This window comes from Erinaceus europaeus, chromosome 19, assembly GCF_950295315.1.
Source record: "Erinaceus europaeus chromosome 19, mEriEur2.1, whole genome shotgun sequence".
In the NCBI taxonomy this organism is placed as follows: domain Eukaryota; kingdom Metazoa; phylum Chordata; class Mammalia; order Eulipotyphla; family Erinaceidae; genus Erinaceus; species Erinaceus europaeus.
Window position 1 is genome coordinate 24,488,362 of NC_080180.1, and position 10,287 is coordinate 24,498,648.

The 10,287-nt window shown below is 46.5% G+C and overlaps 2 protein-coding genes across 3 annotated transcripts in view; one reads left to right on the forward strand and one right to left on the reverse strand.

Annotated features, from left to right (window-relative positions):
- The window catches only part of MFSD4A (major facilitator superfamily domain containing 4A), a 29,979-nt gene extending 23,652 nt beyond the window's left edge, over positions 1 to 6,327 (forward strand). For both annotated transcript variants that reach the window (XM_060178722.1, XM_007523130.3), the window contains 3 exons: positions 2,849 to 2,919; positions 4,365 to 4,485; positions 6,095 to 6,327. In XM_060178722.1, the coding sequence (XP_060034705.1) occupies positions 2,849 to 2,919; positions 4,365 to 4,485; positions 6,095 to 6,150 (248 nt within the window). In that variant the 3' untranslated portion in view covers positions 6,151 to 6,327. The remainder of the gene's footprint in view (positions 1 to 2,848; positions 2,920 to 4,364; positions 4,486 to 6,094) is intronic.
- A 144-nt stretch (positions 6,328 to 6,471) lies between these two features.
- ELK4 (ETS transcription factor ELK4) overlaps positions 6,472 to 10,287 on the reverse strand; it is a 28,163-nt gene continuing 24,347 nt past the window's right edge. The window contains exon 5 of the mRNA XM_060178728.1: positions 6,472 to 6,637. Within this exon, the coding sequence (XP_060034711.1) occupies positions 6,626 to 6,637 (12 nt within the window). The 3' untranslated portion in view covers positions 6,472 to 6,625. The remainder of the gene's footprint in view (positions 6,638 to 10,287) is intronic.

The following is a 10,287-nucleotide window of genomic DNA, read 5'->3' on the forward strand; positions in this document are numbered from 1 at the left end:
TCATCAGGAATTTCCTGCAGTTTTCAGGTGGAGTTGAAAAATAACAGTAAGTCACACTGGTTGAGTGGGTGCTGAAATGGCTGCTTGAATCTGTCACCTTTCCTCACAGCCTAGGCCTTGACTTTCACTCATCCTGGTTGGAAGTGGTATCTAGCTTGCCTCAGCTTCCACTCTACCTTGTTTTCCTTGCTTTCAAAATTTGCTCCCATCAGCGCTGGTTCCACATTAACCCACCTGCAGCGCATGTGCCTGGGCCTCAGTGCCAACATCTGCCATGACTATTGGGTGGTCCCAGTTTGCAGCCCTGCTAAGGGCCACACAGAGACCCCTCCACATGCTGCAGGAGCTCACTTTCCATATGGCACTGCCATCATGGCTTCCTGGAAGCACTTCCTGCCTGTCTCCTTCCCAGCTGCCCCTCTGAGCACGGGCTCACTCACTGTTGTTTCTAACAGCACCCAGATTGACCTGCGACTCCACACTTGGGCACATGGTCAGCACCTGCCTGGGAGGCCCTCTCTACCCCATCTCACACCCTCCCTCCCTTCTCAATGCTTCTCTGACCCCCATGGGAAAGTGTGCTTGCTTCTTTGTGCTTGTCTCCTGTATTTGATATACTTGTGAGTGCCAGCAATGGGCTAGGGTGACTGTGGACAAAGGCAAAGGCGTGCTTGGGCTCTGAGTGCCAATCCTGCTTCCACACTCTGCTGTGTGCCATTATGTGATTCTGTTTCTTTTGCTGGTCTCAGCTTTCTCATCTGCAAAATGGATACAGACGCCACCATTTAGAATCATCTTGTGCATCAGAGATGTGAAGCTCTTGGTCTGCATGTAGACTGACTGTGCTAACTCTGTTAACAGACTGTGTTAACTCTGGTTATTCAGCAGGGTTCCCAAGCTTAGTGCAATGCCTGATGCACTTAGGCTTCTGACTGATGGGTGGGATGAGCTACAGGTGCTATTGGAACTCAGGAAAGATTTGATGTGTGGAGTCTAGAGGTGACTTCGTGGAAGGGCACATGAAGAGGCAGTGAGCCAGGGTTGGCAAAGGCAGGCAAAGGCATTCCAGGGCAGGGTGGGGCAACAGTGTCAGAGCAAAGGCACAGAGCAGGCCTGAACAGAGTCAGGCTCACAGAGGAGCCAGGAACCTGGAGTAGACAGCGGTGAACTCTGTTCATGCAGGAAACAAATACAAGGTGTCTGTCTTATGTTGGGCCCTGTGCCCACAGGGAACAGAAACCCAAGGCAAGCTCTCTCCTGGGACTGCTTTAAGGACAAGGCTGCCAGTGGACAGACAGAGGGATCTGAGAGAATAAGGTGCAGGGGGCTGAATTAGAGATGGGGAGAAGATTGCGCAAGGACATCTAGGCCAGGACTTGAAGGTGAGCTGAAGTCTGCCAGAGCACGAGGAGGAATGTTCAAGAATGAAGAGAAGTGGTCCGGGAGGTGGTGCAGTGGTAAAGCTTTGGACTCTCAAGCATGGGATCCAAGTTCGATCCCGGCAGCACATGTGTTAGAATGATGTCTAAGTTCTTTCTCTCTCATCCTATCTTTCTCATAAATAAAATTTTAAAAATCTTAAAAAAAAAAAAAAAAGAAGAGAAGTCAGCAGTGCAAGAGAGCAAGAAGGGTCGGAGACTAGATGAAGATGGTAGATCCTGGCTGGAGGGGACACTGCGTGGGCTGTATGCCAAAGGCAGTGGTAGAGTTAACAGCAGACCCTTGCCTCGTTGAGGGTGTTAATAGACACCAGCAGCAGCCAGCAGTTGTATATGCTACCTCACACTTACCCACATAGCAGCCCTGAGGAGGAGGTATTGGGATGCCCATTCAGTGAAGGTCCTGAACTGCCGGCTCATGGGTGGCAGAGCTAGTTTTGGAACCTATGTGACTCAGATGCACAGGCTTTGAAGGCTGATCAGGCTACAGGGGCCCTCATGACCCCCGAATGAATAGGGATGGGGCTCTTGCTCTTTTAGTATACAATTGACTATTAGATGACTACTGAATGGAAATGAGATTTTACTGTCTTAGAAACCGTGTAAACTCTCAGGAAAGAAATGTTGGACACCTGTCCCCACCCACTTACCCCCTCCCCCTCCTCATTGATTCTTTCCTTGAAGGGCATGTTTTCAGCTTGGTTCAGCTCAGGTCTGGGCTCCCAGTTTCAACTGCAGCAGCCGCTGTTGCTGTTGCTGCCTCTCCTCCTCCTTCATCTTCTCTAGCTTCTTCCTTTTTCTCAGTTCTTCACTTCTTGCTATTTATGGCCAAATTCCAGGTCTCTCTCCTGTCCTATTTGCCTTGTGTTCTTTTGGTGTGCTTTTTCCTTTCCTTGTTGCTTGGTAGCAAGGTTTCTAGGAAATGTAGTTTTTGTTTGTTTTTTAAATACTGAATTATACCCCTTAGTTCTTTAGGATCATGGAGCAAAAGTAGTGACCCACAACAATTAGAGGTGCCACTGGGCAGTGCAATACCAGGGCAGTGAGGACACTAGCTGGTCTGCCCAGAGCCAAGGACTGTCCCAAAGTCAGGTCTTTCTGGAAATGTAGGTGGTGGTCACACCAGGGAGGGTCCTGAATACTAACTAATCTCAGCAAATTGGAATGTAGCCTGGAGACAGCTGTGCGCAACTGAAGATTTCATTAAGGGAAACTCAATGATCCCACGCTCAGGCATTCCCAAGGCAAAGTGAAGGGCTAAGGTCTGAGAACTCCTAGGAATCTGAAATCATCTGCTTGGGCAGCCATACTGTTTTCTAGCAGTTTTTCCAGAAACAATTTGTGATTACATCAGCTGACTTCCATCTCCCTAACTTGTTTTTTAACCCAGGCCTTTCTCTTTCTGTTAGGTTGTGCAACCACTGTGCTGGTGACAGGGGCAGGAATTGGCGAGATGGTCCTCCAGATGCTAGTTGGTTTGGTATGTGGGGAGCTCTGAGGGGAGAAGGGCCACAATTAGGGAGCACTCCCCAGAGTAAGTGAGATGATGCTGGTGGCTACCTCCTGTACCTAAGCCACTCTCCCACAGAGCTGGCAGGGCTCCCATCCTGTCTGAGGTACCTGCTGCCAGTCCTGAGCCAACCCTGAAACAGAACCTCTGAAGGTGGGGCCTGGAGATGTGCGGGGGGGGGGGGGGGGGGGGGAGGTGAGGTCACACGCTGGGAGTCTGGACTTGGACTAGAGCAACCGTGAGAATGCTGGTCAGTTCCCAGAGCCTGGGGTGGGGCTGAGCTGAAGACAGAGTTTTTTCTTCTGTCCTCAACTTGCCTGCCCCATCAGCATTAACTCGGCCATGCTGCCCAGTGCCCAGCTGGCTTTTGCCCTGAACAAAGGTCAACCCTACCACGGCTCCTTCAGCATGCCTGATTCCATTTGTTCACCAGGAAAAATAAGTTATGAGATCTATTTGTTCTTTAAAACAAAAATAATTAATTTCATTTGATAAGACAGAGAGAAATTGAGGGGGGAAGGGAAGCTGGGGGACAGAGACAGAACAGCCTTGTAGCACTGTTTCACTAGTCATGAAGCTTCTCCCCTGTGGGTGGGGACTGGGGGCTTGAACCTAGGTCCATGTGCATGGTAATGTGTAGGCTCAACCACTGCTCAGCTCCTTCTCCTTCTTGAAGGTTACACAGTAGGTCTTATTTATTTTGCAAAGAACACCGAAGCTGAGATAAAAATGAAGCAATTGGTTCTCAGTCATACTTATAGTAATAGTAACACTTCTAATAATAAGGACATTCCAGCCTCAGGCTTCCCATCTCCCCACTCCCCTCACCACTACACTACCCTCCTTCCCCCTTCTTGTGTCCTGCCAGACGTGGGGCAGAGCTCCGTCTTCTGACACCCTTGGATGAAATGTGATGTCTGGGACCAGCCCCAGTGTTATGTAGAACAGTGATGTGCTGGACATGGTGGAGGAGGGGTTTCAGTGAAATCTGGTGCTGAAGTTGGCACGATGGGTCCATGGGCATTCCTTATGCTGCTTTAGCATCTACTTTCAGTTTTGCATAGTAAAAGGTTAGAAATACATATTCTCTTTACAAAGTTCTGCTTAGGTCTTGTAGGCAGAAAAACACCCGGTAGGACTGGATTTTAATGACGAGATAGAGGCTTGTCAGAAGGTTCCAGACATAAGAGATGAAAGGCACTGTAGAGGGTTCATGTGGTCCAGTGCCTGCCTTGGAGCAGAATTTCTGCCTCCTCCAGAAACAATCTTGAAATGAGGCCCATGCTTCTACTTGTTGGTGTGATGGGTCCCAACCTGACAGAAAACCTTTCCAGGGGTCTGAGAGGTGCTTCCTCCACTGTGGCTCCAATGTGAGCCTTTGATGGCCTGTGTCTCTGTTTTTTCCCCTCTGGCAGATATTCCAGGCTCGGGGCAGCTATAGCTTCCTGGTCTGCGGTGTGATCTTTGGTTGCTTGGCTTTCACCTTCTATGTCTTGCTCCTGTTTTTCCACAGGATGCACCCTGAACTCACATCAGGTAAGGAGGAAAGTCTGTCTCTATACAAGCAGAGGAAACAAGACTGGGAAGGGAGGGGGTGGGAGATGCTGTCAACTTCAGCAGGCCACCAGTGCTGCTCTGCTCCAAGCAAAATGCAAGGAAATGTTTATTTTTTTTCTCTGACTTCCTTTCCTCCTCTTCCTGCTTGGTCTTGCAATTGTTTGCACTGGACTTTCAGGGCAGGAGAGCCGAGCTGACTCATGGTTTCTCCATTAGGAGAGGGCCATGGGCTGTGAACTTGGCTTCCTGCATCCCAGCATGCCACGGGGCTGGGGGCCAAGAATCTCTCCAGCCTGCTCAGGATACCAAAAGGCAGTCTGCCTCCTCCGCTGGAGCTTAGCCCAGAAGCCTAATTGGCCATCTCTTTGCAGTTGAGGATTTTGACTCTTATCCAAATCTCTGTTTTCAAATGAGGTCCTTCAGGCCAAGTGGCAAAAGAAAAGCTCTTTCCTTTGGGGCAGAGATACCCCCAAAGAGGAGTCTGGCTCCTGGAGGCTCCAGGCAGGGGGAGTCCCCAAAGCTGTTTCTAAAACTCTCATCTGCCCTTCCGCCCAGTGTTCTCAGAGGACCCAGCTGCAGCACCAGCTGTGCACGTAGCCCATGCTAAGAGAAAGTGCTCTCTCCAGAAAAAGCAAAACAATCACAAAAATCTGGAAGCAATAGGCATCTACAGTCCTGTGTCTAATAGGCAGGCATATACACCCTGTAAACACTCAGCTTAAAGCCCCTACACATAGACACATAGACACCAGCATCAAGCACCCCAGATGTCAGGTATAAGTGTTGCCTAGTCCAGCCTAGCACAAGCTTTCATTAAGACCACATATTCAAGAAATGTTTGCAGAATCTTAAGTCACTAACTTTGAGTGAGTCCCCTATTCATGAGGGGAAAATGCATGTTCTCATACCCTAGACCAAAACAAGGGGACCCAACTTTCTTCTTCTTTTTTAGTATTTTATTTATTTTGAACAGACAGAGAGATAGAGAGGGAGCAGGGACAGGTCAGGTGGCAGCACATCTGTTTAAGTACACACATTATAGTGTGCAAGGACGGAGGTTCAAGTTCCTGGTCCCCAGCTGAAGGAGGTGAAGCAGGGCTGCAGGTGTCTGTCTCTTTCCCCCTCCCTTCTCAATTTCTGTCTGTCTCTATCCAATAATAAATAAATAAGGGAGGGAGAGAGATACCTGCAGCACTGCTTCACCACCAACTTGTGAGGCTCCTCCCCTGCAAGTGGGGGACCAGAGGCTTAAACCTGGGCCTTCACACACTGTAATGTGTGCTCAACTGGGTGCACCACACCTGGCTTCCATTAAAATATTTTATTTTTTTAATGAGGGATACGGAGAGAAAAATACAGAGAGACCAAAGCACTGCTCAGTTTTGGCTTATGGTGGTGCTGAGGACTGAACATGGGACCTCAGAGCCTTAGGTATGACAGTCTTCTGCATAACTATTATGCTGTCTCCTCTGGCTCTGACTTTCTCTCCTGGTGATTGCTTGGGGACCCTAGGTGAAAACTAAGGGTGAATCATTGCTGCAACTCGCCTGGGCTGCTGAAACCTCCTACCTGTCTTTTCCTCTTATAGCTTCTATCCAAGACAAGCCACTTGGAATGGAAAACTTGGAGTGCTACCAGAGGTAAAATTGGGTAGAAGAGGCAAGTGAAGACTTCCAGTCTCTGTAGCACCAACACAGAATGAAATCTAAGAAATCTGTGTACAAATGGGAGCAATCCTACAGTGGTTTGGTGCGAAATCTTCCCCACCGATACTTGATTGGGTAAAAGAAATAAAATTGAGTTCTGCTACCTGGCAAATCATTAGGAATCAACCTGCTATTCATGTTACATTCTCTTCTCTTCCTGGACTCAGATCTGTGCTAAGAGCTGTCCATATGCCCAGACCAAAGGCAGACAGCCACAAACTCCTCTCCATCTGAAGATAAATCTTACTTGAAGTTTGGAAAGCTGGGTTGAAATGGTAAAGCTGGATGATCAATTGTGATAAGCATAGATCAATCAAAAACAAGCATCAAGTTATTCACCGGTATGCTTGAAGGATTTGTGTACTTTTTACTTACTAGTAGTCCTGAATCTCTTAAGATTCCTGCTGCTGATCTCAGTAGTTCCTCTGTAAAATAGCAAAAGGAAAAGTCTTTGGGACAGGAGTTCAGTGGTATATGGGGCTAATGTGCCAGCTTATAAAAGCTGCTGATGTTAAATTTCACTTTGAGAGCTGTAAAGTATAGTGTTAAAAAAAAAAAAGATAGAAACATCATTAAAATACAAAAGAGCACAGGGAACAAACGCTCAAAAGTCATCACTTCCTAATCTTAGATCTCTGCTCTTGAGGCCATTCAGGTCTGGTGTGCATGTTGGGGAAACTACAGAACAGTGTGCTTCTGCTCAGCATTTTTCCAACCCCTCTTGGTAGTGACTTTGCAGTAGCTTGAGAGCAGCCATGGTGGGCGGACTGACACCACAGGAACTGACAACAGCTACACACCTTGGCTCTTCAGCCCTGGAGAGCCAGATGTTAAACATGCACTAGTACACACTGCAAATGCTCAGAAGTTGCTGGGAGTGTAGGGGTGGAGGGGTTATCAGGGTGGGGAGATGGGGGTGGGGGTGGAATGGATGTTCTGTTTTCTTTACTGACATGGGCTAGTTTATGCAAGGTGTCAAAACAGCACAAAGAATTTCTTTAAAAGGATTACATTTAAATTTTACATCTCCTGTAGAGGAAAAAAACAAAGCCCACTCTTTATACAGTGGTCAGGCCTTTTGACAAACAGCTAGGGCTACTTTACAATTCAAGCTGTGCAGTCACAGCTCCTGTCCAGGGCACCGCCTGGAGAAAAACACTGAGAACACAAACTCAGTGAGCTGAGAAGGGTGCTGAGACTTAATGCAGGTCGTGAAATGGCTGACATGTCAGGGCTGTACATTTGCTCCCCTGCATTTTCTGTGTATATACAAATGCACATGCGTAAATATGCACTGTGGAGCATGGTTCTCAGAAGCCCCTCCACATGCTGTGGTTCACTAAAGGGCTTGTCCCAGAAGCGCGGGCAGGCCGCTGCAGGAGTCAGTAGCTTGGTGAGGTGAGCCTCCTCACTCTGTGGCCCCAGGGGAGATCACTTGAGACTCTCTTAGTCTCCTTTAAAAAAAAAAAAAATCTGTGAAGTGACATTTCTAAAAGAATTTCACCCTACCTCAAAGGATTCTGAAAGCATTATGTGAATTTGTATAAAGCAATTTAGTAAATGCCTACCTAGCACACATGCTGCTTAAGACAGGTTAGAAATGTTTATTTTTTAAAACCTGATAAGCAGCTTAGAAAAAGTTCAATTGTTTGTTACATATTTATTGTTAAGATCCAATTTTTTTTAAAGAGGTGATGGACATGCATAGAGTTTGAACTATCCTGTAGAAACGTTAGATGAGGCCAAACATCAGTTTGCACGCCTAACTAGTAGTGAGGGAATGGACAAGGAGAAAGCAACTCTATTTTCCTTGTTGTTTTTTTTTTCTGGAAAAACCTTTTTATACAGATTTAGAAAGACATCAATGACTATACCTAAGGTGATCATGACACATTTCAAGAAAACAAGACTGAAATAAACCTAAAGGCATCATCCCTCCCCAAAATAAAATATTACAAAATAATTTAAGTGTGCTATTATGAAGGGCAATGGGTTCTTTTAATATGAACTCAGAATCAAATGACCTAAAGTTCCCTGAAGATAGTTCACCCTCAGTCAGGCTGTAGGTTCATCTGACTGATAAGAAATAAAACTCCACAACACTGAGAACCACTAGACTCTTATGTAGAGACAGAACAGGGTGAGGCATACAGAACTCTATACTACATTTAAAAATCAGTTCTAGAACTAGTAGGGCTTTTCCTGATCTTTTAAGAGTTGTGGCATTTTGGGTAGAACCCTGACCTCAGATTCCCCTGCTGCCTGGATGTGGAAACCAACCCCGTCAGAACACCATGTCTGCTAAGAAAGCACAGAGTAACATTCATTTATTCACTCAGAAGAGACTGAGTGCCTTTTACAAAACTCAAGGCATTGATCTAAGTTAAGAGTAGCAATGGAAAATGGGGTAGGCATCCCTCCAGTTGAAGACAGTAAACCTGTCACAGTTGAGGGATAATTGAATGCCAATTAAGAAACATAATGTGGGGGTTGGGTGGTAGCGCAGCAGGCTGAGCGCACGTGGTGCGAAGCGCAGGGACTGGAGTAAGGATCCTGGTTCGAGCCCCCAGCTCCCCATCTGCAGGGGAGTCACTTCACAGGCGGTGAATCGGGTCTGCAGGTGTCTATCTTTCTCTCCCCTTCTTTGTCTTCCCCTCCTCTCTCCATTTCTCTCTGTCCTATCCTACAACAATAATAATGATAACCACAACAACGATAAAACAATGATAACCACAACAATGATAAAACAACAAGGGCAACAAAAAGGGGGAAAATGGCCTCCAGTAGCAGTGGATCTGTGGTGCAGGCACCAAGCCCCAGCAGTAACCCTGGAGGCAAAAAAAAAAGAGAGAAACATAATATAGAAAAAAGGGCAAGGAATGGCAAGAGATGCTCTGTAAGATCATGCTAAGGAATGTCACTTGGACATAAACCTGAGTGATATGAAGGAGCAGGTGTCCAAAGATCCTATGAAGCAGGGAGCACAGCAAGTACAAGGGCCTAAGACTGAACATGCCTGTGGTGTTTTAACAGTGAGCAGGACAATGTGCCAGTGTCTCCTGTGCAGTGAGAAAGGCCTATGTATGCTTCTGAGCTCTGCTCTGGACATTTTTTTATAAAGATTTTATTATTATTATTTATTTTCCCTTTTGTTGCCCTTGTTGTTTTATTGTTGTAGATATTATTGTTGTTTTTGTTGATCTTGTCGTTGTTGGATAGGACAGAGAGAGAGGAGAGGGGTGAAGACAGAGAGGGGGAGAGAAAGATAAAGACACCTGCAGACCTGCTTCATCACCTGTAAAGCGACTCCCCTGCAGGTGGGGACCCAGGGGCTCCAACTGGATCCTTAGGCAGGTCCTTGCACTTCGTGCCACGTGCGCTTAACCCATTGTGCTACCACCTGACCCCCTGGACATTCATTTTATGGATGAAATTTTATTTTGATGTCAGGAAGGGAGGTAAACATAGAAGCTCTAAAGAAAAGTTAAGCCCAAAGACAGTTAAGTGTTTGTTCACATCGTGTTTAAAAGTCACTGGACTGAATGAGACCCCGGAGGGAGTGAACCTGTGTGGAGGGGGAGACTTGAGTCCTTCAATATGTGGAGATTTGAAAGAATAGGACAATGCAGAAAACTAGTAAATGAGCCAATGAGAAAAGTGAGAGGAACCCCAGGAGAGAATCTGGCTTCCTGGAAGGGATGTGAGAAGTATAGGAAGGAGGAGAAAGTGGTCAGCGATGCCAAAAGGGCCCATGAGGATGGGCAGATCTAGCGACATGGATGGGAATTACAAAAATTAATTGAGATTCTGACAGCCTCTTGACAGTTTGAAATTGTCATTCCTGCCTCATTTTCATTATATACTATCCTTTTTTCCCTTCTTCCTGGAGTTGGGACCTCAAGCAGCATGATTTCAGTGCTCCCAGGCTGACTTTGGGATGCACATAATGCAAGGCATGCATGCTCTCAGTCCCTACACTGTCCTTTTAAAAGTATTCCAAATAAAATGACATATGTGTTCTTCCTTTGGCTACAGGTTATAACAATCAATGTGAAATCTTACTACATTAAAGACA